General features: G+C 63.3%; 4 protein-coding genes across 6 annotated transcripts; 2 read left to right on the plus strand and 2 right to left on the minus strand.

Moving 5' to 3' along the window:
* Window positions 1-643: 643 nt before the first annotated feature.
* Window positions 644-4,781, minus strand: LOC130261993 (interleukin-36 receptor antagonist protein-like). Of its 2 annotated transcripts, none has more exons than XM_056508730.1 (6): window positions 4,686-4,781; window positions 4,546-4,582; window positions 4,328-4,434; window positions 3,694-3,846; window positions 2,164-2,288; window positions 644-1,240 (listed from the first exon to the last, which is right to left on the minus strand). In XM_056508730.1, the coding sequence occupies exons 2-6, from the start codon at window positions 4,572-4,574 to the stop codon at window positions 1,031-1,033; spliced, it is 624 nt and encodes a 207-aa protein (XP_056364705.1). In that variant the 5' UTR covers window positions 4,575-4,582; window positions 4,686-4,781; the 3' UTR covers window positions 644-1,030. The 2 variants fall into 2 exon arrangements, with proteins under 2 accessions (XP_056364705.1, XP_056364706.1); XM_056508731.1 differs by having other exon boundaries at window positions 4,710-4,735.
* A 1,241-nt stretch (window positions 4,782-6,022) lies between these two features.
* On the minus strand, window positions 6,023-8,870 carry LOC130261989 (interleukin-36 receptor antagonist protein-like). Of its 2 annotated transcripts, XM_056508722.1 has the most exons (5): window positions 8,467-8,870; window positions 8,232-8,292; window positions 8,052-8,140; window positions 7,818-7,948; window positions 6,023-7,196 (listed from the first exon to the last, which is right to left on the minus strand). In XM_056508722.1, the coding sequence occupies exons 1-5, from the start codon at window positions 8,468-8,470 to the stop codon at window positions 6,984-6,986; spliced, it is 498 nt and encodes a 165-aa protein (XP_056364697.1). In that variant the 5' UTR covers window positions 8,471-8,870; the 3' UTR covers window positions 6,023-6,983. The 2 variants fall into 2 exon arrangements, with proteins under 2 accessions (XP_056364697.1, XP_056364696.1); XM_056508721.1 differs by having other exon boundaries at window positions 8,232-8,870.
* A 130-nt stretch (window positions 8,871-9,000) lies between these two features.
* TMED4 (transmembrane p24 trafficking protein 4) lies at window positions 9,001-12,584 on the plus strand. Its single transcript, XM_056508629.1, has 5 exons — window positions 9,001-9,224; window positions 9,549-9,649; window positions 10,301-10,426; window positions 11,537-11,683; window positions 12,140-12,584. Exons 1-5 carry the CDS (start codon window positions 9,080-9,082, stop codon window positions 12,287-12,289), a joined length of 669 nt encoding a protein of 222 aa, XP_056364604.1. The 5' UTR covers window positions 9,001-9,079; the 3' UTR covers window positions 12,290-12,584.
* A 225-nt stretch (window positions 12,585-12,809) lies between these two features.
* On the plus strand, window positions 12,810-26,274 carry DDX56 (DEAD-box helicase 56). The gene is made up of 14 exons (XM_056508851.1): window positions 12,810-12,908; window positions 13,643-13,804; window positions 14,632-14,792; window positions 15,301-15,471; window positions 16,339-16,429; window positions 18,368-18,612; window positions 19,668-19,781; window positions 20,344-20,502; window positions 20,770-20,864; window positions 20,960-21,033; window positions 22,123-22,212; window positions 22,849-22,954; window positions 25,761-25,843; window positions 25,946-26,274. Exons 1-14 carry the CDS (start codon window positions 12,846-12,848, stop codon window positions 26,030-26,032), a joined length of 1,701 nt encoding a protein of 566 aa, XP_056364826.1. The 5' UTR covers window positions 12,810-12,845; the 3' UTR covers window positions 26,033-26,274.
* The last annotated feature ends 341 nt before the right edge of the window (window positions 26,275-26,615 follow it).

A 26,615-nucleotide genomic window follows, 5' to 3' on the forward strand; every position in this document is an offset into this window, starting at 1 on the left:
AAAAGGGAGGGTTGGGACCCTAAAATTCGGTTCTGACCCCAAAAGGAAGGTTGTGACCCCAAAAATGGGGTTATGACCCCCATGGATCCCTCCTGACCCCCGAAATGACACCAGGAGGTGACACCGACAGCTGTGGCTTTATTCCTGGGGAGTGACAACGAACCTGGATGTCCCCAAACCCCAAATGTCCCCAAACCCCTGGATGTCCCCAGGTATGGATGTCCCCAAACCCCTGGATGTCCCCTCGGTGTCACTTGCGGCACAGGTGGCACCAGGGACGTCCCCTGGCTGATGTCACGTCACTGTCACTTGTGGCACAGGGGGAAGGAGGTGGCACCGGGGATGTCCCCAGGGATGTCCCCAGGGGTGTCCCCCTGGTGTCACTGTTACTTTCTGTGCAGGTAGAAGGCGGTGGCACTGTGAATGTCCCCAGGCTGTCCCCAGGATGTCCCCAGGCTGTCCCCCACTGTCCCCAGGCTGTCCCCAGCTGTCCCCGCTGTCCCCAGGATGTCCCCAGTCTGTCCCCAGCTGTCCCTGGTGATGTCCCCAGGCTGATGTCCCCATTGTGAATGTCCCCAGGCTGTCCCCAGGATGTCCCCAGGATGTCCCCAGGCTGTCCCCAGCTGTCCCCCTCTGTGCCCGCTGTCCCCGCTGTCACTGCAGTTTCCGGTGCAGGTAGAAGTTGGTGGCACCGGGGATGTCTCCAGGCTGATGTCCCCATTGTGAATGTCCCCAGTCTGTCCCCGCTGTCCCCAGGGATGTCCCCAGGATGTCCCCAGGCTGTCCCCGCTGTCCCCAGGCTGTCCCCCGCTGTCCCCCACTGTCCCCAGGCTGTCCCCAGCTGTCCCCGCTGTCCCCCCGCGGTGTCACTGCAGTTTCCGGTGCAGGTAGAAGGCGGTGGCACCGGGGATGTCCCCAGTCTGTCCCCGCTGTCCCCAGAGATGTCCCCAGGATGTCCCCAGCTGTCCCCCACTGTCCCCAGGCTGTCCCCAGGATGTCCCCAGGCTGTCCCCGCTGTCCCCCCGCGGTGTCACTGCAGTTTCCGGTGCAGGTAGAATTCGGTGGCCCCGTGTCCCGCCGCCAGGGCCAGCGCTTGCCCCGGGCCGGAGGCCGTGCTGAGGAAGAGCCCGGGGAAGGCGGCGGCCTCGAAGGTGTGCGTGGAGCCGCCGAACGTCTTGTAGAAGGTGAAGGGCGTGGCCGTGTCCTTGTCACCCGAGAACAGCTTCAGCAGCTCCACGTCCTGCGGGGACAGCCACGGGGACAGCGCGGTGGCACCGGCACGGGGACAGCCCCGGGCTGGCGGGTCACCTGTGACACCTGTCTGCAGGTGACATCACTGACACAATTTCCAGGTGTCTCCGTGCCCAGGTGTCCCCATCTCCAGGTGTCCCCACTCCCAGGTGTCCCCATGCCCAGGTGTCCCCATCCCAGGTGTCCCCATCCCCAGGTGTCCCCATCTCCAGGTGTCCCCACCCCCAGGTGTCCCCACCCCGGTGTCCCCATCTCCAGGTGTCCCCACCCCCAGGTGTCCCCATCTCCAGGTGTCCCCACCCCCAGGTGTCCCCATGCCCAGGTGTCCCCACTCCCAGGTGTCCCCATGCCCAGGTGTCCCCACCCCGGGTGTCCCCATCCCGGTGTCCCCATGCCCAGGTGTCCCCATCCCAGGTGTCCCCATCCCAGGTGTCCCCATCTCCAGGTGTCCCCACCCCGGTGTCCCCACCCCGGTGTCCCCATGCCCAGGTGTCCCCACCCCGGTGTCCCCACCCCCGGGTGATGCCACCATTCAGTGACACGCCCTGGGGAATTCCCCACTTCCAGGTGACAACACTTCAGGGTGCCCCGCCTTGGGGTGACCCAAATTTGGGCCTCAATCAGTTCGGGATGTCCCCAGTTATTTTGGGTTGACCCAAATTGAGATGATCCGCCTTGGGCTGTCCCCATTGGTGTCCCCCTGTCCCCTTGTCCCCGTGTCCCCCTGTCCCTCTATCCCCGTGTCCCCTGTCCCGTGTCCCCCCGTCCCCCTGTCCCTCTATCCCCCTGTCCGTCTGTCCCTGTCCCCCTGTCCCCCTGTCCCTCTGTCCCCTGTCCCCCTGTCCCCCTGTCCCCCTGTCCCTCTATCCCCGTGTCCCCCTGTCCCTGTCCCCGTCCCCTGTCCCGTGTCACCTCCAGGTGCAGCTGTGGCTCGGTGCCGGTGCCACAGGACAGTGCCCGGCTGCCCCCGCGGATCCCCACGATGAGGGGACAGCGCTGCCGCTCCAGGTGCCGGTTGGGGACAACGCTGATGGGCTCTGGGGACACGGGGACAGTGTCACCGCTGTCCCCACAGAGGGACACCAATGGGAGTGTCACCGCTGTCACCCACAGGGTGTCACCGCTGTCACCCACAGAGGGACATTTAGGGGGGTGTCACCCCTGTCACTCCCAAAATAACACCCACTGATTGTCACCCCTTGTCCCCTCAGTGGGACACCCACAAATTGCCGCCCCTGCCTCCTGAGTGTCACCCATGGGTGTGTCACTGCTGTCACCCCCAAAATAACACCCACCGATTGTCACCACTGTCACCCCAGAGTGTCACCCGTGGATTATCACTGCTGTCCCCACAGAGGGACACCCACCGATTGTCACCTGTGTCCCCAGAGTGTCACCCACAGATTGTCACCCCTGTCCTCCCCAGATTGGGACCCACAGATTGTCAACCCTGTCCCCCAAAATGTCACCTCCGGAGTGTCACCCACAGATTGCCACCACTGTGTCCCCCCGGAGTGTCCCCCCGGAGTGTCACCGCTGTCCCCCAGAGTGTCACCCACAGATTGTCACCCCTGTCCTCCCCAGATTGGGACCCACAGATTGTCAACCCTGTCCCCCAAAATGTCACCTCCGGAGTGTCACCCACAGATTGCCACCGCTGTGTCCCCCCAGAGTGTCCCCCCGGAGTGTCCCCCCGGAGTGTCACCCACAGATTGTCAACCCTGTCCCCCAAAGTGTCACTCCCAGAGTGTCACCCACAGATTGTCACCCCGTCCTCCCCGGAGTGTCACCCACAGATTGTCACCCCTGTGTCCCCCCGGAGTGTCACCACTGTCACCCCAAAGTGTCACCCATCCATTGTCATCCCTGTTCCCCCCCGGAGTGTCCCCGCTGTCTCCCAGAGTGTCACCCACAGATTGCCACCGCTGTCCCCCCCCCGGAGTGTCCCCCCGGAGTGTCACCCACAGGTTGTCACCCCTGTCCTCCCCAGATTGTGACCCACAGATTGTCACCCCTGTCCCCCAAAGTGTCACCTCCGGAGTGTCACCCACAGATTGCCACCCCTGTGTCCCCCCGGAGTGTCCCCCCGGAGTGTCCCTGCTGTCCCCCAGAGTGTCACCCACAGATTGACAACCCTGTCCCCCAAAGTGTCACTCCCAGAGTGTCACCCACAGATTGTCACCCCGTCCTCCCCGGAGTGTCCCCCCGGAGTGTCACCCACAGATTGACAACCCTGTCCCCCAAAGTGTCACTCCCAGAGTGTCACCCACAGATCGTCACCCCGTCCTCCCCGGAGTGTCCCCCCGGAGTGTCACTCACAGATTGTCACCCCTGTGTCCCCCCGGAGTGTCCCCCCGGAGTGTCTCGCTGTCCCCCCGGAGTGTCCCCGCTGTTCCCCCGGAGTGTCCCCGCTGTCCCCCCGGAGTGTCCCCGCTGTCCCACCTTCCTGGGCGGCGTTGGCCCCCTGCAGGCTGGTGGCCACCAGGTGGCCGTGGCGCAGGCTCAGCCCCCGCTGCTCCGTGTCCCGCAGCACGTACTGGTACGGCCGGGCCGCGGGGCGCGGCACCGGCGGGGACCCGAACGCCACCGAGGTCTCTGGGGACACGGACGGACAGACAGGCGTGGGGACACGGGGACACGGACAGCGCGTGGGGACACGGGACAGACAGACGTGGGGACAGACAGACATGGGGACACGGGGACACGGACAGCGCGTGGGGACACGGACAGCGCGTGGGGACACGGGGACACGGACAGACAGACATGGGAACAGACAGACATGGGGACATGGGGACATAGGGACAGACAGACACACGGACAGCGCCTGGGGACGTAGGGACACGGGACACACAGAAGCAGGGGCACGAAGATAGGCGGGGACAGGGACACGGGGACAGACGGGTGGGGATTGGGCCAGGGGGACATGGGGACACGGGGACATAGACATGGGGACAGGGACACGGGGGCGTGTCTGGGCGCACGGGACATGGGCTGGAGGACAGAGGGACAGGGGGAGAGGCGACATGTGGGGCAGGGCTGGGCACAGGGGACACGGGGACACGGGGACAGCACCCACCTGTCCCCAGGAACTCGTCGAACAAGGCCACCATGTCGGGGTCGATGACAGCCTCGGTGTCCCCGCTCGCCGCCATGGTCCCGGGGCGGGGTCCCTGCGGTGTCCCCCTGTGGGGACAGGGGACGTGACACCCGGGGAGGGGAGGTGACACCCCCGGCAGAAGGGACAGCGCTGTCCCCACGCTGTCCCCTCGCTGTCCCCTCGCTGTCACCGCTCACCTGACGGCAGCTCTGGGCGCACAGGACATGGCTGGGCCTGCGGAGGGTGGCACGTGGGTGACACGGGTGACACGGGTGACACCCGAGTGCCAGCACGACTGTCCCCGAGCAGGACCCGGCTTGTCCCCGTCCCCAGGTACCTGCGGCTGTGTCCCCCGTGCCACCTCCCGCGGTGCTGTCCTGTCCCCTGTGTCACCTCCCGCGGTGCTGTCCTGTCCCCTGTGCTCTGGCCGTGTCCCCGCAGGTGACAGTGGCTTTATCGGGCCGGGCGGGGCGGGGACAGCTCCCGGTAATTGGCGACATGGGTGACGGTGACGCGAGCGATGGCGAAATGCCACCAGGTGCCAGCGTCCCCTGTGCCACCCCCTGTGCCATCCCCCGTGCCAGGCTGTCCCCGCAGTGTCCCCTGTCCCCCGGCACCGTGGGTGGCCCCTGTGCCCTGTCCCTGTGGTCCCATCGCCTTGTCACCATTGTCACTGTGAGTGGTGTCCCCAAGGCGCTGTGAGCACTGTCCCCAAACTCCCAGGTGTCCCCTGTGTCCCATCCCCGTGGTCATTGTGCCTTGTCCCCAAGGTCCTGTGTGCCCTGTCCCCACGACGCCACCTGCTGTGTCCCCACGGTGTCCCCATGTCCCTGTGGTCCCAAATCCCAAAATCCCCTCTCTGTCCCCACAGTCCTACGTGCCCTGTCCCCAAAATGCCACCTTCCCTGTCCCCACGGTGCCACATCCCCACTCTCCTGTGTCCCCTGTCCCCGTTGTCCCATGTCCCCTGTCCCCAAAATCCCATGTGCCCTGTCCCTATTGTCCCCAAAATGCCACGTTCCCTTTCACTCCTGTCCCCAATCCCTGTCCCCACATCCCCCTGTCCCTTGTCCCTATTGTCCCCCATCCCCCGTCCCCCACGGTGTCCCCACAGTGTCCCCACGGTGTCCCCGTGCCCCATCCCCACAGCCCCGCATGTCCTGTCCCCAAAATCCCATGTCCCATGTCCCTGTGGTGACCTGTCCCCAAAATGCCACGTTCCCTGTCCCTCCTGTCCCCAGTCCCCTGTCCCCACATCCCCGTGTGCCCTGTTCCTATTGTCCTCCATCCCCTGTCCCCTACAGTGTCCCCACGGTGTCCCCGTGTCCCGGTGCCCACGGTATCCCCACGGCGTCCCCGTGTCGCGTGCCCGCGGTGTCCCCACGGCGTCCCCGTGTCCCGGTGCCCGCGGTGTCCCCACGGTGTCCCCGTGTCGCGTGCTCACGGTGTCCCCGGGCGGTCCCGCAGGATCCGGGAAGGGGCCGCGTCACCCCCGCCCGGGGACGTCCCGTTCTGTCCCCATCGCGCGGGTGGCGCAAGAGCGGCCACTCCGCGGCGGTGACACACCCAGCGGTGCCACCAGCCCCGCCCTGTCCCCCCTGCCACCCCTGTGCCACCCGTGTGCCACCCCTGTCCCTCCCCGTCCCCCCGTGTCACCCACGCTCGGGCACCGCGTGGCCGCAGCATCTTTATTCCCGCGCGGGGGCGCGGTCAGGATGGCGCTGTCCCCAGGGGGATGGCATTGTCCCCAGAGGGATGGCACTGTCCCCAGGGGGATGGCACTGTCCCCAGAGGGATGGCGCTGTCCCCAGGGGGATGGCATTGTCCCCAGGGGGATGGTATTGTCCCCAGAAGGATGGCGCTGTCCCCAGGGGGATGGCACTGTCCCCAGAAGGATGGCGCTGTCCCCAGGGGGATGGCATTGTCCCCAGGGGGATGGCGCCGTCCCCAGAGGGATGGCATTGTCCCCAGGGGGATGGTATTGTCCCCAGAGGGATGTCACTGTCCCCAGAAGGATGGCGCTGTCCCCAGGGGGATGGCACTGTCCCCAGGGGGATGGCATTGTCCCCAGAGGGATGGCGCTGTCCCCAGGGGGATGGCACTGTCCCCAGAGGGATGGCGCTGTCCCCAGGGGGATGGCGCTGTCCCCAGGGGGATGGTATTGTCCCCAGGGGGATGGTATTGTCCCCAGGGGGATGGCGCTGTCCCCAGAGGGATGGCGCCGTCCTCAGGGGGATGGCGCTGTCCTGAAGGGATGTCACCGTCCTGGAGAAGATGCCACCGAGGAGCAAGGACTTGTCATCCTCCCTGGCTGAGGATGTCGCCGTCCCTCGGGGGGTGGCATCCTCCCCAGTAAGATGTCACCATCGCTGGGATAAGGATGTCACCTTCCCCATGAAGATGTCACCATCCCAGTGAGGATGTCACCCTCCCTGAGATAAGGATGTCACCGCCCCGGTGGGGATGCCATCCTCTCCAGGAGGATGTCACCCTCCCTAGGGGAATGTCACCCTCTCCAGGAGGATGTCACCCTCCCCAGGGGAATATCACCATCCCTGGGATGAGGATGTCACCCTCCCCAGGTGGATGTCACCCTCCCTGGGCCGGGCTGTCCCCGCGCGGGGGCCGGGGGGGCTCAGCAGAGCTGGAAGTAGAAGTCGATCAGGTTGGAGGCGACATCGCGGTGGCGACAGAGCGCCAGGGGCTGGTGGCCGCGCGGGGCCGTGCACAGGAACCAGCCGGGGTGCGCGGCCGACTCGAAGCGCCACAGCCCGTCCCGGTAGGAGCGGAAGAAGGTGAAGGCGGCCGCGCTGTCCCCGGCGCGGGGCAGCTCCCGGATGTCCACGTCCTGCGGGCCACCCGCGTGTCACCCCCGTGTCACCCGCGGGGACACCGCGGCCACCGCGCGGCAGAGCCCCGCTGCGCTGTGGGCGCGTCCTGGGATGTCCCCGTGTCCCTATCCCGCAATGTCCCATCCCTGAAGTCCCCGTGTCCCCATCCCGCAATGTCCCATCCCCACGTGTCCCGAGGTGTCCCCTCCCCGCGGTGTCCCCATCCCCTTCCCTCCAGTGTCCCTGCAGTGTCCCCATCCCCGCGATGCCCCCATTCCCACGGTGTCCCCATCCCCTCGGCACGCCCGTCCCTGTCCCCTCGGTGTCCGCTCGCTCCCCCCTCCCTGTCCCCGCTGTCCCCTCTCTGTCCCAGCTGTCGCCTCTCTGTCCCCTGTCCCTGTCACCTGCAGGCTCAGCCGCGGCTCTACTCCCCTCTCCCCTGTCCCCTGTCCCCTGTCCCTGTCCCCCTCTATCCCAGCTGTCCCCTGTCCCTGTCCCCGCTGTCCCCTGTCCCCTGTCCCTGTCCCCCGCTGTCACCTGCAGGCTGAGGCGCGGCTCTCCCCCCGCTATCCCCTCTATCCCCCCTGTCCCTGTCCCCGTCTATCCCAGCTGTCCCCTGTCCCTGTCCCCGCTGTCACCTGCAGGCTGAGGCGCGGCTCTCCGCGCGGGCCGCGCTCGGCGCTCAGGCAGCGGGAGCCGTGTTGGATGCCCAGGATCACGGGCAGCCGCGCGGGCTCCAGGGCTCGGTTGGGCACCCAGAACACCTTCTCTGCAGGCGGCACGGGGGACCCTCAGCGCGCGTCCCACCCGCGTCCCCGGGCGCGTCCCCGGGCGCGTCCCCGAGCGCGTCCCCGCGCGCGTCCCCGCGTCACCTTCCAGCGCGGCGTTGGCGCCCTGCAGGTGCCCGGCCACCAGGTGCCCGTCGCGCAGGTACAGCGAGCGCTGGTTCACGTCCCACAGCCTGCGGGGGGCACGGGGCAGCGACAGCGGTGCCACCCCGCGTGTCACCGTGTGTCCCCCGCCACCCGCGGGACCCCCCCGCTGTCCCTTACCGGTACTGGAACACCTTGGTCTGCACCGTGGGCTCGCGGCAGAGGGCGAAGCCTTCGGCCTCTGCGCGGAGGAAGAGGAGGGCGAGGCTGAGGGTGGTCACCAGGAGAGCCCCGCGCCCCCTGCCCGCGCCCCCCGAGCTTTGGGGGTCCCTCCCGGCTCCCCCGGCGGGGGTCCCGGCGGTGGCACCGGCCGTGCCGAGCGCTCCGTGTCCCCTCCCGGCCGGACAGCGCTCACCCATGGGACCCCCGGCTCAGCTGGGACCCCCGGCTCTGGTGGGATCTGGTGGGACCCCCGGCTCTGGTGGGTGCCCCGGTTCTGGTGCCACCCCCGGTTCCCGTGGGACCCCCGGCTCCGGGCGCTGCGGTCGCGGTGAGGGAGGAAGGAAGGAAGGAGGCTGTCAGTGGTGTTGCCACACTGCTGGGAAGGGCGAGCCCCGCCCCGGCCATTGCTCAGCATCCCCGCGAGGTGACAACAGAGGGGACACATGGCGGGGAGTGGGGGGCGACAGTACGACACAGCGTGGGGCACCGCGACGCCCGCGGCGGCTGCGGCAGGGCTCGAACACGCGACCTCAGAGTCGAGGGAGCGGCGCCTTCCCCGCTGCGCTACAGCGGCGGCGGGCGCGCATGCGCGCTGAGGGAACGGCGGGCAGCGCGCAGGGGCGGCGTGGGGAGCCCTGAGTGGCCGCGGGAGCTGCGCATGCGCAGAGCGAGGCGCGAAGCCGCAGGGCGCTGAGGGCGGCACTGCGCGTGCGCTGCGCAGGCGCGGGGGCTGCGGCGCATGCGCACTGAGGCGGGTGAGGCGCTGGCGCACGCGCAGAGCGCCCCCCCGACGGGCGGGAGGGACCATGGCGGCGCTGGGGGATGCGCTGAGGGCAGCGGCGGCCGCGCTGCTGCTGCTGAGCTGGGGCGCCCATGGCCTCTACTTCCACATCGGCGAGACTGAGAAGCGCTGCTTCATCGAGGAGATCCCCGACGAGACCATGGTCATCGGTGCGGGGGGCGTGAGGGGATAACGGGAGGGACCACGGGGAATGGCGGAAGGGTAGCGGGAGAGACCAGCGGGCTCTTGTGGGGGGAACACACGCCCACAGAATTTGGGACCGGGGGCAGTTACCGGGAGGGACCCGCAGGGCTGGGGATGTGGGCGAGACCACGGCGCCCGCGGGGGTGATGGGAGCGACCACTGCAGACCGGTGGGGGGGGGAGTTAACGGGAGGGAGCATCGGGGAGCGGAGAGATTACCGGGGAGCGGGCGGAACGCTGCGGGGGATAAACCGGGACCCGGCCCGAGCCCGTGTCCCCGCTCGGTGCCAGGCAATTACCGGACCCAGCTGTGGGACAAACAGTCCGAGTCCTTCCTGCCCTCCACGCCGGGGCTGGGCATGCACGTGGAGGTCAAGGACCCCGACGGAAAGGTGCGGGAGGGGTCTTGGGGGGGTTTGGCCATCTCATGGATCAGAGGAGGGGTCCCTGGGGGGGTTTGGGTACCCCTGGGCATGGGGAGGGGTCCCTGGGGGGGTTTGGGTACCCCTGGGCATGGGGAGGGGTCCCTGGGTGGGTTTGGGTACCCCTGGGCATGGGGAGGGGTCTCTGGGTGGGTTTGGGTATCCCTGGGCATGGGGAGGGGTCCCTGGGGGGGTTTGGGTACCCCTGGGCATGGGGAGGGGTCTCTGGGTGGGTTTGGGTACCCCTGGGCATGGGGAGGGGTCTCTGGGTGGGTTTGGGTATCCCTGGGCATGGGGAGGGCCCCTGGGGGGGTTTGGGTATCTCTGGGCATGGGGAGGGGTCTCTGGGTGGGTTTGGGTATCCCTGGGCACAGGGAGGGGTCCCTGGGGTGGGGGGATGTCTCTGGGTGTCCCTGGGGGTTCCTGGGGTGTGACCATAGCCGTGTCCCTGTGCCCAGTGGGTGACAGTGACAGTGACAGGCGATGGCAGTGGCCGTGCCCAGGGGGTGACAGTGACAGTGACAGGCGATGGCAGTGGCCGTGCCCAGGGGGTGACAGTGACAGTGACAGGCGATGGCAGTGGCCGTGCCCAGGGGGTGACAGTGCCCCCTGCTGGCACAGGTGGTGCTCTCTCGCCAGTACGGCTCCGAGGGTCGCTTCACCTTCACGTCGCACACGCCGGGCGAGCACCAGATCTGCCTGCACTCCAACTCCACCCGCATGGCCCTGTTCGCCGGGGGCAAGCTGGTAATGGGCGGGGACAGCCGGGGACAGCTGGGGACAGCCTGGGACAGGCTGGGGACAGCATGGGGACAGCTGGGGACAGCTGGGGACAGCCAGGGACAGCTGGGGACAGGCTGGGGACAGCATGGGACAGCTGGGGACAGCCTGGGACAGCATGGGGACAGCTGGGGACAGCATGGGGACAGCATGGGACAGCTGGGGACAGGCTGGGGACAGCATGGGACAGCTGGGGACAGCCTGGGACAGCATGGGGACAGCATGGGGACAGCTGGGGACAGCATGGGGACAGCCTGGGACAGCTGGGGAAAGGCTGGGACAGCTGGGGACAGCCTGGGACAGCATGGGGACAGCTGGGGACAGGCTGGGACAGCTGGGGACAGCATGGGGACAGCTGGGGACAGCATGGGGACAGCATGGGGACAGCTGGGGACAGCTGGGGACAGGCTGGGACAGCCTGGGACAGCTGGGGACAGCATGGGGACAGCATGGGACAGCTGGGGACAGCATGGGACAGCTGGGGAAAGGCTGGGACAGCCTGGGACAGCTGGGGACAGGCTGGGGACAGCTGGGGACAGCTGGGGACAGCCTGGGACAGCATGGGATAGCTGGGGACAGCATGGGGACAGCCTGGGACAGCTGGGGACAGCATGGGACAGCTGGGGACAGCATGGGGACAGCTGGGGACAGGCTGGGACAGCTGGGGACAGCTGGGGACAGCATGGGGACAGCTGGGGGACAGCATGGGACAGCTGGGGACAGGCTGGGATAGCGCTGGGGACAGTACTGGGGACACCCCCATGCCCTCCCCATGGCTGTGCCATTGCCGGTGCCAGCCCAGTGCCAGCCCCGGTGGCAGCCTGGTGATGGCCCTGGTGCCATTGCTGGTGCCATTGCCAGTGCCAGCCCTGTGCCCTCCCCATGGCTGTGCCACTGTCCTGGTGCCATTGCTGGTGCCAGCCCCAGTGCCATTGGCGGTGCCAACCCTGGTGCCATTGCTGGTGCCATTGCTGGTGCCAGCCCTGGTGCCATTGCCGGTGCCATTGGCGGTGCCAGCCCAGTGCCAGCCCAGTGCCAGCCCCGGTGGCAGCCCCGGTGACAGCCCTGTCCCCGCAGCGGGTGCACCTGGACATCCAGGTGGGCGAGCACACCAACAACTACCCCGAGATCGCCGCCAAGGACAAGCTGACGGAGCTGCAGCTGCGCGCCCGGCAGCTGCTGGACCAGGTGGAGCAGATCCAGAAGGAGCAGAACTACCAGAGGGTGAGCGGGGGGAAAGGGGTCTGGGGGAGACTGGGGGGTTTGGGGTGAATCTGTGCGGGTTTGGGGTGAATCTGTGGGGGTTTGGGGTGAATCTGTGCGGGTTTGGGGGCATCTGTGGGGGTTTAGGGGGGAATCTGTGGAGTTTGGGGGGAATCACCTCGGTTTTGGGGTGAATCCGTGCGGGTTTAGGGATAATCAGTGCAGTTTTGGAGTCAATCTGCACAGTTTTGGGGTGAACCCCTGGGGTTTTTGGGATTAATCCACGGGGTTTTTGGGGTGACTCTGCGGGGTTTTTGGGTGACTCCACAGCGTTCTGGGGTGAACCCATGGGTTTTGGGGTGACTCTGCCGGGTTTTTGTGGGAACTCCATGCAGTTTTGGTGTGACTCAGTGGGTTTTGGGGGTGAACCCGTGCAGTTTTGGGGTAATTCCGGGGGGGTTTTGGGGTGCCCCGCAGTACCGCGAGGAGCGGTTCCGCATGACGAGCGAGAGCACGAACCAGCGCGTGCTGTGGTGGTCCATCGCCCAGACCATCATCCTCATCCTCACCGGCATCTGGCAGATGAGGCACCTCAAGAGCTTCTTCGAGGCCAAGAAATTGGTGTAGCCCCCCACTGCCCCCGGGGGGCTCCCCAAAACCCACCCCCACCCCAGCAGGGGATCCCACCCACCCTGGGGCACCCGGGGGCTCTCCAGAATCCACCCCACCCACCCTGGGGTGCTGAGGAAGGATCCAGGGGAGCCCCCCAAACCCACCCCACCCACCCTGGGGTGCTGGGGAGGGACCCTCACTGCCTGCTGGGACCTTGGGGGGCGTGGGCGGGTTTGGGGGGTGCAGAAAGGGGCCACCCCCCCTTGGTGTTGTTTTTGATGGGGAAATAAAGGTTTTTTGGTTCCACCAAGAGTTGTCAGTGCGTTTTTGGAATGGGGAGGGGGTTGTGACGCTCCAGGAATTCAGCTGCCTGTCCCAAGGATGTTGTCCCGCTGGCAGGGGTTGAATCCCCCCCAAAACGACCCCGGGGGGATTTTGGGGTGTCAGTCCTCCACCGCTAGGGGGCGCTGTACCCTTGTGGGCGCGCGGCCGGAAGTGCCCGTGGGAGGCGCGGCCGGAAGTGTCTGTGGGAGGCGCGGCCGGAAGTGCCCGTGTGGGCGGTGGGACCAGCATGGCGGCAGACGCGGAGGCGAAGGGCTTCGAGCACATGGGGCTGGACGGGCGGCTGCTGCGGGTGAGGGGCTCTGGCCGGGGAGGAGCGGGGTGTTCGGGGGTAGCGATGGGCGGGGTCCCGTGAGCGGTGTGGGGTCTCTGTGTGGGGAGCGATCGGGGAGTTTTTGGGGGTGGGGGGGGGATTGGGTCAGCGGAGGGGAGGATTGTGGGGTTGCTTTGGGGTGGGATATTGGGGGGCCTTTGGGGGGAATATTGGGGACCCTCTGAGGGGAGGAGACTTTGGGGTCCCTCTGAGAGCTCGGGGACATTGAATATCCTCTGAGGGAAGGGGATGGGGACATTGGGGTCCCTTTGAGGGGACATAAGGAGCCAGATTTTGGGGTCCCTTGCTGGGGGCGGGGGGGCCTGAAGGGACCGGAGTCCCCTGGAGTGGGGGGGACACTGAGGACTGTCACCATGGGAAGAGAGTGACACTGGGATGGCACTGGGGACTGTCACCACGGGGAGGGGGTGACACTGGGGACTGTCACCATGGGGAGGAGGTGACACCGAGGACTGTCACCATGCGGAGAGGTGACACCGAGGACTGTCACCACGGGGAGGGGGTGACACTGGGGACTGTCACCATGGGGAGGAGGTGACACCGAGGACTGTCACCATGCGGAGAGGTGACACCGAGGACTGTCACCACGGGGAGGGGGTGACACTGGGGACTGTCACCATGCGGAGAGGTGACACCGGGGACTGTCACCACCGTCCCCGCGGTGACCCGGCCCCCCCGCCCCGTCCCCGCAGGCGGTGGCCGAGCTGGGCTGGGCGGTGCCCACGGCCATCCAGGCACGCGCCATCCCGCTGGCCATGGAGGGCCGGGACCTGCTGGCCCGGGCCAGGACCGGCTCCGGGAAAACCGGCGCGTACGGGCTGCCCCTGCTGCACAAACTGCTGGGGGTCAAGGAGGTACCGGGGTGTACTGGGGGATACTGGGGATACTGGGGGCACTGGGGGTACTGGGGGCAGTGGGGGGTACTGGAGATACTGGGGATACTGGGAGCACTGGGGCTGCCCCTGCTGCACAAACTGCTGGGGGTCAAGGGGGTACTGGGGTGTACTGGGGGGTACTGGGAGCACTGGGGTGGGGTACTGGAGATACTGGGGATACTGGGGGCTCTGGGGCTGCTCATGCTGCACAAACTGCTGGGGGTCAAGGAGGTACCGGGGATACTGGGGGATACTGGGAGCACTGGGGTGGGGTACTGCAGATACTGGGGATACTGGGGGTACTGGGGATACTGGGGGCACTGGGGCTGCCCCTGCTGCACAAACTGCTGGGGGTCAAGGAGGTACCGGAGATACTGGGGGATACTGGGAGCACTGGGGTGGGATACTGGAGATACTGGGGATACTGGGGGTACTGGGGATACTGGGGGTAATGGGGGCTCTGGGGCTGCTCATGCTGCACAAACTGCTGGGGGTCAAGGAGGTACTGGGGGGTACTGGGAGCACTGGGGTGGGGTACTGGAGATATTGGGGATACTGGGAGCACTGGGGCTGCCCATGCTGCACAAAGTGCTGGGGCTCAAAGAGGTAGTGGGGGTACTGGGGGGAATTGAACATAGGGGATGTTGGGGGTCACAGACAGACTGGGGATGGGGGCATTGGGGTGACCCTGCTGTCCCACGTGTCCCCAGGCGTCCCCAGCCGTGCCCCAGGCCGTGCAGGGCTGGTGTCCCTGTCCCCCCAGTGACCCCAGTGACCCCAGTGACCCCGCTGTCCCCTGTCCCCAGGCGTCCCCAGCCGTGCCCCAGGCCGTGCGGGCGCTGGTGCTGGTGCCCTCGGCAGAGCTGGCCCGCCAGGTGGGGCACACCCTGCGCCGCCTCGCCGCCTTCTGCTCCCGCCAGCTGCGCGTGGCCGAGCTCTGCGGCCACTCCGAGCTCGCTGAGCAGCGGTCAGTCAGCCCCTGGGACCCCCTGGTGTCCCTGACCCCTCCCTGGGTGTCCCTGACCCCTCCCTGGGTATCCCCTCGGTGTCCCTGACCCCTCCTTGGTGTCCCTGACCCCTCCCCAGTGTCCCCTCAGTGTCCCTGACCCCTCCTTCGGTGTCCTCTCGATGTCCCCGACCCCTCCCTGATGTTCCCAGCCCCTCCCTAGTGTCCCCTCAGTGTCCCTGATTCCTGGGTGTCCCCAGCCCCTCCCTGGCTATTCCCTCAGTGTCCCCTCATGTCCCTGACCCCTCCCTGGGTGTCCCTGACCCCTCCCCAGTGTCCCCTCAGTGTCCCTGACCCCTCTGGTGTCCCCAGGCCGGTGCTGATGGAGCAGCCGGACATCGTGGTGGGCACCCCTGGCCGTGTCCTGGCGCACGTGGCCGGGCACAGCCTGACCCCTGACCCCTCCCTGGTGTCCCCTGGCTGTCCCCTGGGTGTCCCCTCATGTCCCTGACCCCTCTGGTGTCCCCAGGCCGGTGCTGATGGAGAAGCCAGACATCGTGGTGGGCACCCCTGGCCGTGTCCTGGCGCACGTGGCCGGACACAACCTGAGCCTGCGGCCGTGGCTGGAGCTGCTGGTGCTGGACGAGGCTGATCTGCTGCTGTCCTTCGGCTTCGGGGACGACATCAAGGCCCTGCTCTGGTGGGGACACGGGGGGGACACAGGGAACACTCAGGGGGCATGGGGGGATACACAGGGAACACTCAGGACACACAGGGGACATGGGGGGATACACAGGGGACACTCAGGGGTCGTGGGGGGACACTGGGGATACTCAGGGGATACTCGGGGGACATGGAGGGGATACTTGGGGGACACTCAGGGGCACTCAGGGGACATGGAGGGGACACTCAGGGATAGTGGGGGTACACTGGGGACACTGGGAGACACTCTGGGGACACTCAGGGACACTCAGGGGACGTGGAGGGGACACTCTGGGGACACTGGGAGACACTCAGGGGACATGGGGGGACGCTGGGGATACTCAGGGGACACTGGGGACACTCAAGGACACTCAGGGGACGTGGGGGGATACACAGTACACTTGGGACACTCAGGGGTGGAGGGACACTCAGAGGACACTGGGGGACACACGGGGGACATGGGGTGACACTCAGGACATGGGTGGCCACTTGGGATACTCAGGGGACATGGGGACACTTGGGACATGGGGGGACACTGAGGGCACTCAGGGGACATGGAGGGGACACTCAGGGGACACTCATACTCAGGGGACTCTTGGGACACTCAGGGGACACTCAAGGACACGGGGACACTCAGGGGACACAGGGGGACTCGGGACACCCAGGGAACACTTGGGGTGCAGGGCACAGGTAAAAGGTTGGGGGCACTACTGAGATTTTGGGGGGCTCGGGAGGTTTAGGGTGCACTGAGGTTTTGGGGCACTGAGGGGTTTTAGGGGGCCTTGAGGGGTTATAGGGTGCCCTGAGGAGTTTTGGGGTGCCCAGGGGGGTTTTGGGGTGCCCCTGACCCCCCGTTTCCCCCCAGCCACCTCCCCAAGATCTACCAGGCGCTGCTGGTGTCGGCCACGCTGAACCCCGAGCTGGAGGCGCTGCAGGAGCTGGTGCTGCACAACCCCGTGAGTGGGGGGCTTGGGGGGGTTTGGGGGGTCTGGAGTGGGGTCTGGGGGCTCTGCAGTGGGCACAGAGATGGGAAACACTCTGTTCCAGGTTCACGTTCTGCCCCCGGGCTGCACCTCCCGGGAATCCCATCTCCTTATCCCCCATTTCCCATCCCTGACCCCAAACTCCCATTTCATGTGCTGCAATCCCATCTCCTTATCTCCCATTTCCCATCCCTGACCCCAAACTCCGTTTTGGGTGCAGGTTCTGCCCCCTAAGCCCATCTCCTGGGCCATTCCCAGCTGTTCCAGGTGCTGCAATCCCATCTCCCCATTCCCTCATTTCCCATCCCTGACCCCAAGCTGCATTCCAAGTTCACATCCTGCCCCCCAAGCTCCGTCTCCTGGGCTGCTCCCAGCTGCAGCAGTTCTGGGTGTTGGGATTCCCATCTCCCCAATCCCCCATTTCAGATCCCTGACCCCACACTCCGTTCCAGGTTCATGTCCTGCCCCCCAAGCCCTGTCTGATGGGCCATTCCCAGCTGTTCCAGGTGCTGCAATCCCAGTTCCTTATCCCCATTTCAGATCCCTGACCCCAAACTCTCATTCCAGGTGCACGTCCTGCCCCCCGAGCCCCGTCTGCCAGGATTCCCATCTCCCCAATCCCCCATTTCCCATCCCTGACCCCACACTCTGTTCCAGGTGCACGTCCTGCCCCCCAAGCCCCATCTCCCAGGAATCCCATCTCCCCAATCCCCCATTTTGGGTTCCTGACCCTACACTCCGTTCCAGGTGCACGTCCTGCCCCCCAAGCCCCATCTCCTGGGATTCCCATCTCCCCAATCCCCCATTTCAGATCCCTGACCCCAAACTCTCATTCCAGGTGCACGTCCTGCCCCCCGAGCCCCGTCTGCCGGGATTCCCATCTCCCCAATCCCCCATTTCCCATCCCTGACCCCACACTCTGTTCCAGGTTCACATCCTGCCCCCCAAGCCCTGTCTGCCAGGCCATTCCCAGCTGTTCCAGGTGCTGCAATCCCAGCTCCTTATCCCCATTTTGGGTTCCTGACCCTACACTCCGTTCCAGGTGCACGTCCTGCCCCCCGAGCCCCATCTCCCAGGAATCCCATCTCCCCAATCCCCCATTTCAGATCCCTGAGCCCACACTCCGTTCCAGGTGCACGTCCTGCCCCCTGAGCCCCATCTCCTGGGATTCCCATCTCCCCAATCCCCCATTTTGGGTTCCTGACCCCACACTCTGTTCCAGGTGCACGTCCTGCCCCCCGAGCCCCATCTCCCGGGATTCCCATCTCCCCAATCCCCCATTTCCCATCCCTGACCCCACACTCTGTTCCAGGTGCACGTCCTGCCCCCTGAGCCCCATCTCCCGGGATTCCCATCTCCCCAATCCCCCATTTCCCATCCCTGACCCCACACTCTGTTCCAGGTGCACGTCCTGCCCCCCGAGCCCCGTCTGCCGGGCTGCTCCCAGCTGCAGCAGTTCCGGGTGTTGGGATTCCCATCTCCCCAATCCCCCATTTCCCATCCCTGACCCCAAACTCTCATTCCAGATTCACATCCTGCCCCCCAAGCCCCATCTGCCAGGCCATTCCCAGCTGTTCCAGGTGCTGCAATCCCAGCTCCTTATCCCCATTTCAGATCCCTGACCCCAAACTCTCATTCCAGGTGCACGTCCTGCCCCCCGAGCCCCATCTCCCAGGAATCCCATCTCCCCAATCCCCCATTTCCCATCCCTGAGCCCACACTCCGTTCCAGGTGCACGTCCTGCCCCCTGAGCCCCATCTCCCGGGATTCCCATCTCCCCAATCCCCCATTTCCCATCCCTGACCCCACACTCCGTTCCAGGTGCACGTCCTGCCCCCTGAGCCCCATCTCCTGGGATTCCCATCTCCCCAATCCCCCATTTTGGGTTCCTGACCCCACACTCTGTTCCAGGTGCACGTCCTGCCCCCCGAGCCCCGTCTGCCGGGCTGCTCCCAGCTGCAGCAGTTCCGGGTGTGCTGTGACACGGAGGAGGACAAGTTCCTGCTGCTGGCGGCGCTGCTGAAGCTGCGGCTGCTGCGGGGCCGGGCTCTGCTCTTCGTGGGCAGCCTGGCCCGCGCCTTCCGCCTCAAGCTCTTCCTGGAGCAGTTCGGCATCGCCGCCTGCGCGCTCAACCCGCAGCTGCCCGCCCGCTCCCGGTGGGTTCTGGGGTGGGATTGATGGGAATTCCTGTTTTTATCCTAAACCCACAGCTGCCCGCCCGCTCCCGGTGAGATCGCGGGGTCTGTGGGGTGGGATTCCCGTTTGTGTCCTAAATCCACAGCTGCCAGTGTGATCCCAGTGAGATAGCGGGGTCTGTGGGGTGGAGTTTGTGGGGATTCCTGGTTTTATCCTAAATCTGGAGCTGCCAGTGTGATCCCAGTGAGATAACGGGGTTTGTGGGAATTCCTGTTTGTGTCCTAAATCCGCAGCTGCCAGTGTGATCCCAGTGAGATAATGGGGTCTGTGGGGTTTATGGGGTTTGTGGGAATTCCTGTTTGTGTTCTAGACTTGCAGCTGCCAGTGTGATCCCAGTGAGTTCTGGGGTCTGTGGGGTGTGGTTTGTGGGAATTCCTGTTTGTGTCCTAAATCCGCAGCTGCCTGCCCGGTCCCGGTGGGTTCTGGGGTGGGATTGATGGGAATTCCCGTTTTTATCCTAAATCCACAGCTGCCAGTGTGATCCTGGTGAGATACTGGGGTGTATGGGGTGGGGTTTGTGGGAATTCCTGTTTTTATCCTAAATCTGGAGCTGCCAGCACGATCACGGTGAGTTCTGGGGTGGGATTGATGGGAATTCCTGTCTTTATCCTAAACCCACAGCTGCCAGTGTGATCCTGGTGAGTTATGGGGTTTGTGGGGTGGGATTTATGGGATTTCCTTTTTTTATCCTAAATTTGCAGCTGCTAACCTGATCATGGTGAGATCGGGGTCTGTGGGATGGGGTTTGTGGGAATTCCCGTTTGTGTCCTAAACCTGCAGCTGCCAGCCTGATGTCCCTGCTGTCCTGTGTCCCTGCAGGTGCCTGGTGACACTGGGATGTCCTGGTGACACTGAGCTGTCCCAGGTGGCATTGGGGGTGTCCCCTCTGATGTCCCTGCTGCCCTGTGTCCCTGCAGGTGCCTGTGACACTGGGATGTCCCTGGTGACACTGAGCTGTCCCAGGTGGCATTGGGGGTGTCCCCTCTGATGTCCCTGCTGCCCTGTGTCCCTGCAGGTGCCACGTCATCGCCCAGTTTAACCGGGGTCTGTACGATTTCATCGTGGCCACCGACGAGGAGGCGCCGGCAGAGCCCGCCCGGCCCCGCCCGCGCAAAGGGGGGACAGCCAGGTCAGTGTGGGGACAGCCAGGTCAGTGTGGGGACACCAGGGACACTGGGGACAGCCAGGGGACACTGGGGACAGCCAGGGGACCCTGGGGACAGCCTGGGGACAGCCAGGTCAGTGGGGACAGCCAGGGGACACTGGGGACAGCCAGGTCAGTGTGGGGACAGCCAAGGGACACTGGGGACAGCCAGGGGGCAGCCAGGTCAGTGGGGACAGCCAGGGGACACTGGGGACAGCCAGGGGACACCAGGGGACACTGGGGACAGCCAGGTCAGTGTGGGGACAGCCAGGGGACACTGGGGACAGCCAGGTCAGTGTGGGGACAGGGGGGTGACACTGGGGACTGGGGAGCCACCAGGGAGCCGTTGGTGCCACCTGTGCTGTGTGGGTGTCACCAGTGTCCCGTGGGTGCTGCTGGGTCTCTGTCCCTGTCCCTGTATCCGGTGGGTGTCCCCGGGAAGGGACAGCAGCAGTGTCCCCATGTCCCTGTGTGTCCCCAGGAAGGGTGACAGGAAGGGACAGTCCCCGCAGTGTCCCCATGTCCCTGTGTGTCCCTGTGTCCCCAGGAAGGGTGACAGGAAGGGTGACAGGAAGGGACAGTCCCCGCAGTGTCCCCAGGACCCCGAGTTCAGCGCCTCGCGTGGAATCGATTTCCAGAACGTCGCCGCCGTCGTCAACTTCGATGTCCCTGGGACGGTGGAGACCTACATCCACCGTGTGGGCAGGTGTGTCACCTGTGTCACCAGGGTCACCAGGGTCACCATGGGGTCACCAGGGTCACCACGGGGTCACCATGGGGTCACCAGGGTCACCACGGGGTCACCACGGGGCTGGGGGTGTCACCGGGGTTATCCTGGGGTCACAGCTTCGGTGTCCCCAGCACGGTGGAGTGCTGCATCCACCGCGTGGGCAGGTGTGTCACCTGTGTCACCTCGGGGTCACCCCGGGGTCCTGGGGGTGTCCCCAGGTGTCCCAGCGTGTCCCATCCCCAGGACAGCCCGTGGGGACAGCCCTGGCACGGCGCTGACGCTGGCACTGCCCGACGAGCTGGAGGCGCTGCAGAGGATCGAGGACACGCTGGCAGGAGGTGACATGGGGACACTGTGGGGGACACTGGGGGGGGTTGGGGACACTGGGGGACACTGAGGTGACCCGGTGACCCTGTGCTGTCCCTGTCCCCAGAGAACGGTCAGTCCATGCTGCAGCCGTACGAGTTCCGCATGGAGGAGATCGAGACACTGCGCTACCGCTGCAGGGTACGGGGACAGGGACAGGGACTGGGGGGACACGGGACAGGGACAGGGACACGGGGACAGTGAGGGGACACGGGATACTGAGGGGACACGGGGACAGGGACAGGGACAGTGGGGGGACACGGGGACAGGGACAGGGACACGGGGACAGTGAGGGGACACGGGATACTGAGGGGACACGGGGACAGGGACAGGGACAGTGGGGGGACACGGGGACAGGGACAGGGACACGGGGACAGGGACAGGGACAGCGGACAGTGAAAGTACCCCCGGAAGGGGACAGGGACACTGAGGGGACACGGGGACAGGGACAGGGACATGGGGACAGTGAGGGGACACGGGACAGTGAGGGGACACGGGGACACTGGGGGGACACGGGGACAGTGAGGGGACACGGGGACAGTGAGGGGACACAGAGACACAGGGACAGTGAGGGGACACGGGGACACTGAGGGGACACGGGGACAGTGAGGGGACACGGGGACACTGAGGGGACATGGGACACTGAGGGGACATGGGACAGTGAGGGGACAGGGACACGGGACAGTGAGGGGACACTGAGGGGACAGTGAGGGGACACGGGGACAGGGACAGGGACAGTGAGGGGACATGGGGACAGTGAGGGGACCGGGGACAGGGACACGGGGACAGGGACAGGGCCATGGGGACACTGAGGGGACATGGGGACACTGAGGGGACACGGGACAGTGAGGGGACACGGGGACACTGAGGGGACATGGGACACTGAGGGGACATGGGGACAGTGAGGGGACATGGGGACACTGAGGGGACATGGGACACTGAGGGGACATGGGGACAGGGACACGGGACAGTGAGGGGACACGGGGACAGTGAGGGGACACGGGACAGTGAGGGGACACGGGACAGTGAGGGGACACGGGAACAGTGAGGGGCTGTGTCCCTTCCTGAGGATGCAGTGGGACAGTCCCTAGCGGTGTCCCGGTGTCCCCAGTGCTGTCCCCTGTGTCCCTGATGTCCCCAAGAGGGCGCCATGCGCTCTGTCACCAAGCAGGCCTGTCCCCAGTGTCCCCATGTCCCCAGTGATGTCCCCAATGTCCCCAATGTCCCCAGGACGCCATGCGCTCTGTCACCAAGCAGGCCGTGCGCGAGGCGCGGCTCCGGGAGCTGCGCCAGGAGCTGCTCAACTCTGAGAAACTCAAGGTGAGACCCCAAAACTGGGGTAAAAACCCCAAAATTCCCCTTTACAAACCCCAAATTCCCCTAAAAAAACCCAAATTCCCTTAAAAAAATCCCAAATTCCCCTAAAAAAACCAAATTCCCCTTTAAAAACCCCAAATTCCCCTAAAAAAATCCCAAATTCTCCTAAAAAAACCCCAAATTCCCCTAAAAAAACCCAAATCCCCTTAAAAAACCCCAAATTCCTCTTGAAAATCCCAAATTTCCCTAAAAATCCTTTTAAAAGCCCCAAAATTCCCTTTAAAAGCCCCAGATTTCCTTTTCTAAAATCCCAAATTCCTCTTGAAAAACTCCTAAATCCCCTTAAAAATCCCAAATTTCCATAAAAACCCCAAATTTCCCTAAAAAATCCCAAATTCCCTTTAAAAGCCCCGAATTCCCCTAAAAAAATCCCAAATTCCCTTTAAAAATCACCAAATCCTTTTGGGATTTCCTCCCTGTAACTTCAATTTTAACCCAATTTTTGTCATTTTAACAACACTGACATGGTGCTGGGGTGGAATTTCCCCGCTGCAGTTAATGAATTAATGATTAATTAACATCTAATGATGATTAATTAATGATTGATGAAGGAATTAAGCACATTTTGGGGTTTCCCAGGTTTATTTTGAGGACAATCCCCGGGACCTGCAGGCGCTGAGGCACGACCGGCCCCTGCACCCAGCCAGTGTCCAGCCCCACCTGGGGCACATCCCTGAGTACCTGGGTACCCAAACTGGGGGAAAAAATGGGGAAATTGGGAAAAAATGGGATAAAAAACTGAAAAAATGGTGAAAATCGGAGAAAAAATGGAGAAAAAACCTGAAAAATGGGGGAAAATCAGAATTAAAATGAGGGAAATGGGAGTGGCCTCTGCCACACCTGGGGCACATCCCTGAGTACCTGGGTACCCAAACTGGGGGGAAAAATGGGGAAATTGGGAAAAAATGGGATAAAAAACTGAAAAAATGGGAAAAATCGGGGAAAAAATGGAGAAAAAAACTGAAAAAATGGAGAAAAATTAGGATTAAAATGGGGGAAATGGGAGTGGCCTCTGCCACACCTGGGGCACATCTCTGAGTACCTGGGTACCCAAACTGGGGGAAAAAATGGGGAAATTGGGAAAAAATGGGATAAAAACTGAAAAAATGGGAAAAAATGGGGAAAAAAACTGAAAAATGGGGGGAAATTAGGATTAAAATGGGGGAAATGGGAGCAGCACCAACCTCACCTGGGGCACATCCCCGAGTGCCTGGGTACCCAAACTGGGGGAAAAATGGGGAAATTGGGAAAAAATGGGATAAAAAACTGAAAAAATGGGAAAAATCAGGGGGAAAATGGGGAAAAAACTGAAAAAATGGGGGAAAATCAGAATTAAAATGAGGGAAATGGGAGTGGCCTCTGCCACACCTGGGGCACATCCCTGAGTACCTGGGTACCCAAACTGGGGGAAAAAATGGGATAAAAAACTGAAAAAATGGGAAAAATCGGGGGAAATGGGGAAAAAACTGAAAAAATGGGGGAAAATCAGAATTAAAATGAGGGAAAATGGGAGTGGCCTCTGCCACACCTGGGGCACATCCCTGAGTACCTGGGTACCCAAACTGGGGGAAAAAATGGGGAAATTGGGAAAAAATGGGATAAAAAACTGAAAAAATGGTGAAAATCAGAGAAAAAATGGAGAAAAAACCTGAAAAATGGGGGAAAATCAGAATTAAAATGAGGGAAATGGGAGTGGCCTCTGCCACACCTGGGGCACATCCCTGTGTACCTGGGTACCCAAACTGGGGGGAAAAATGGGGAAATTGGGAAAAAATGGGATAAAAAACTGAAAAAATGGGAAAAATCAGGGGGAAAATGGGGAAAAAACTGAAAAAATGGGGGAAAATCAGAATTAAAATGAGGGAAATGGGAGTGGCCTCTGCCACACCTGGGGCACATCTCTGAGTACCTGGGTACCCAAACTGGGGGGAAAAATGGGGAAATTGGGAAAAAATGGGATAAAAAACTGAAAAAATGGGAAAAATCAGGGGGAAAATCAGAATTAAAATGAGGGAAATGGGAGTGGCCTCTGCCACACCTGGGGCACATCCCTGAGTACCTGGGTACCCAAACTGGGGGAAAAAATGGGGAAATTGGGAAAAAATGGGATAAAAACTGAAAAAATGGGAAAAAATGGGGAAAAAAACTGAAAAATGGGGGGAAATTAGGATTAAAATGGGGGAAATGGGAGCAGCACCAACCTCACCTGGGGCACATCCCCGAGTGCCTGGGTACCCAAACTGGGGGAAAAATGGGGAATTGGGAAAAAAATGGGATAAAAAACTGAAAAAATGGGAAAAATCAGGGGGAAAATGGGGAAAAAACTGAAAAAAATGGGGGAAAATCAGAATTAAAATGAGGGAAATGGGAGTGGCCTCTGCCACACCTGGGGCACATCCCTGAGTACCTGGGTACCCAAACTGGGGGAAAAAATGGGGGAATTGGGAAAAAATGGGATAAAAAACTGAAAAAATGGTGAAAATCAGGGGGAAAATGGGGAAAAAACTGAAAAAATTGGGGGAGGAATGTAGGAAATGAGCAAATGGGAAAATGGGGGGAAATGGGAAAAATAGGAACTGTGAAAAACAGGAGGGGAATAGGGAAAAATGGGGAATTGGGAAAAATGGGGAAAAAGTGAAGGGAAAATGGAAAAATGGAAAGTGGGAAAAATTGGGGAGGAAATGAGGCCAAAGGAAGGGAAAAGCAGAAAAAAATGGGAAGAATGAGGTGGGGAGTGGGGGAAATGGGAGGAGATGGGGAAAGTGAGGGGAAAAATGGGGAGGAATTGAGAAAAAATGGGGGGAAAATGGGAAAAATGGGAAGGAACAGGGATTGGGAGAGGTTTGGGGGATGGGAAGAACCCCCTGATTGATCCCCAGGTCCTGTTTTGGGGGAAAAAAGCAGGAAAATGGGGCCGGGGGTGGTTTTGGGGTGGGAAGTGGGGTTAGTTTGGATTTGGGGGTGGTTTTGGGGTGGGAAACGGGGTCATTTTGGATTTGGGGGTGGTTTTGGGGTGGGAAACGGGGTCAGTTTGGATTTAGGGGTAGTTTGGGGTGGGAAGTGGGGTCAGTGTTGATTTGGGGGTGGTTTTGGGGTGGGAAGTGGGGTCAGTTTGGATTTGGGGGTGGTTTTGGGGTGGGAAACGGGGTCAGTTTGGATTTCGGGGTGGTTTTGGGGTGGGAAGTGGGGTCAGTTTGGATTTGGGGGTGGTTTTGGGGTGGGAAGTGGGGTCAGTTTGGATTTGGGGGTGGTTTTGGGGTGGGAAACGGGGTCAGTTGGGATTTGGGGGTGGTTTTGGGGTGGGAAGGGGGGTCAGTGTTGATTTGGGGGTGGTTTTGGGGTGGGAAACGGGGTCAGTTTGGATTTGGGGGTGGTTTTGGGGTGGGAAACGGGGTCAGTTTGGATTTGGGGGTGGTTTTGGGGTGGGAAACGGGGTCAGTTTGGATTTGGGGGTGGTTTTGGGGTGCAATCTCCCCGTTTTCCCCCCCCAGTGCCCCCCAGTCTCCGCGGCGTCGCCAACCCCAACCCCAAAAAGAGGAAATGTCCCCGAGGGGCCCGGCGGGGGGGGAGCAAGGTGAGACCCCCTAAATCCCCCCAAAATCCTTCCCCTGTACTCCCTGAACCCCAAATCCCCCCGAATTCCCCAGATCCCCGCTAATTCCCGGTTCCTTTGCAGCCCCGCGGCTCCGGGAATCCCCTGCAGAGCTTCAGGTTCACCCAGCGGGGGAAGGGGCGGGGGCGGGGGGGAGGGGGCACGGCCTGAGCTCCGGGGACACCGGGGACACCTGGGACACCCCCTGGGACACCTGGGACATCCCCTGAGCTCCTGGGGACACCCCCTGAGCACCTGGGGACACCTGAGGACACCCTCTGAACACTGCGGGGACACACAGGGACACCCCTTGGGGACACCCCCTGAGCCCTTGGGGACCCAGCTGTCACCCCCTGTGTCACACCTCGTGTCCCCCCCGGGGGTCGGTGGCAAATAAAGGTGCCAAGGAGCCGCTCTGGTGTGTGGGGGGTTGGGGACAGGGACAGGGATGTGACAGGGAATGGGGACAGGGACGGGGATGGGGCAGAGACAGGGACAGGCAGGTGACAGCGACAGGGACACCTCGGGGACAGGCTGCTGACGCAGCCGTGGGCAAAGGTGCCAGGGCAGGACGCACCCCCCGATATCTGTCCCCGTTATCTGTCCCCCGTTATCGTCCCCAAGGCCACCAGCGCCATAAACGGCGTCTCAGGGACAGGCAGGGGTGGCACCGATGGCATCGGGGGGCTGGCACCCCCTGGGGACACTGCGGGGACACTGCGGGGCTCGGGGTGGCAGCGGGACCCGGCGGGGG

Source organism: Oenanthe melanoleuca, chromosome 22, assembly GCF_029582105.1.
Source record: "Oenanthe melanoleuca isolate GR-GAL-2019-014 chromosome 22, OMel1.0, whole genome shotgun sequence".
Taxonomy (NCBI): Eukaryota; Metazoa; Chordata; class Aves; order Passeriformes; family Muscicapidae; genus Oenanthe; species Oenanthe melanoleuca.

Coding starts and splice junctions, on each gene's coding strand:
- LOC130261993 (XM_056508730.1), bottom strand. CDS start 4,574: ATGTCCTGTGCGCCCAGAGCTGCCGTCAG. Junction 4,435..4,545: donor GCGCCCAGAGCTGCCGTCAG/GTGAGCGGTGAC, acceptor CTGTCCCCACAG/GGGGACACCGCAGGGACCCC. Junction 2,289..3,693: donor GGCCAACGCCGCCCAGGAAG/GTGGGACAGCGG, acceptor CCGTGTCCCCAG/AGCCCATCAGCGTTGTCCCC.
- LOC130261989 (XM_056508721.1), bottom strand. CDS start 8,470: ATGGGTGAGCGCTGTCCGGCCGGGAGGGGACACGGAGCGCTCGGCACG. Junction 8,141..8,231: donor ACCAAGGTGTTCCAGTACCG/GTAAGGGACAGC, acceptor TGCCCCCCGCAG/GCTGTGGGACGTGAACCAGC. Junction 7,197..7,817: donor AGCCGCGCCTCAGCCTGCAG/GTGACAGCGGGG, acceptor GGTGGCCCGCAG/GACGTGGACATCCGGGAGCT.
- TMED4 (XM_056508629.1), top strand. CDS start 9,080: ATGGCGGCGCTGGGGGATGCGCTGAGGGCAGCGGCGGCCGCGCTGCTG. Junction 9,650..10,300: donor TCAAGGACCCCGACGGAAAG/GTGCGGGAGGGG, acceptor CTGCTGGCACAG/GTGGTGCTCTCTCGCCAGTA. Junction 11,684..12,139: donor AGGAGCAGAACTACCAGAGG/GTGAGCGGGGGG, acceptor GGTGCCCCGCAG/TACCGCGAGGAGCGGTTCCG.
- DDX56 (XM_056508851.1), top strand. CDS start 12,846: ATGGCGGCAGACGCGGAGGCGAAGGGCTTCGAGCACATGGGGCTGGAC. Junction 21,034..22,122: donor CACTGCGCTACCGCTGCAGG/GTACGGGGACAG, acceptor CAATGTCCCCAG/GACGCCATGCGCTCTGTCAC. Junction 22,213..22,848: donor TCAACTCTGAGAAACTCAAG/GTGAGACCCCAA, acceptor GGGGTTTCCCAG/GTTTATTTTGAGGACAATCC.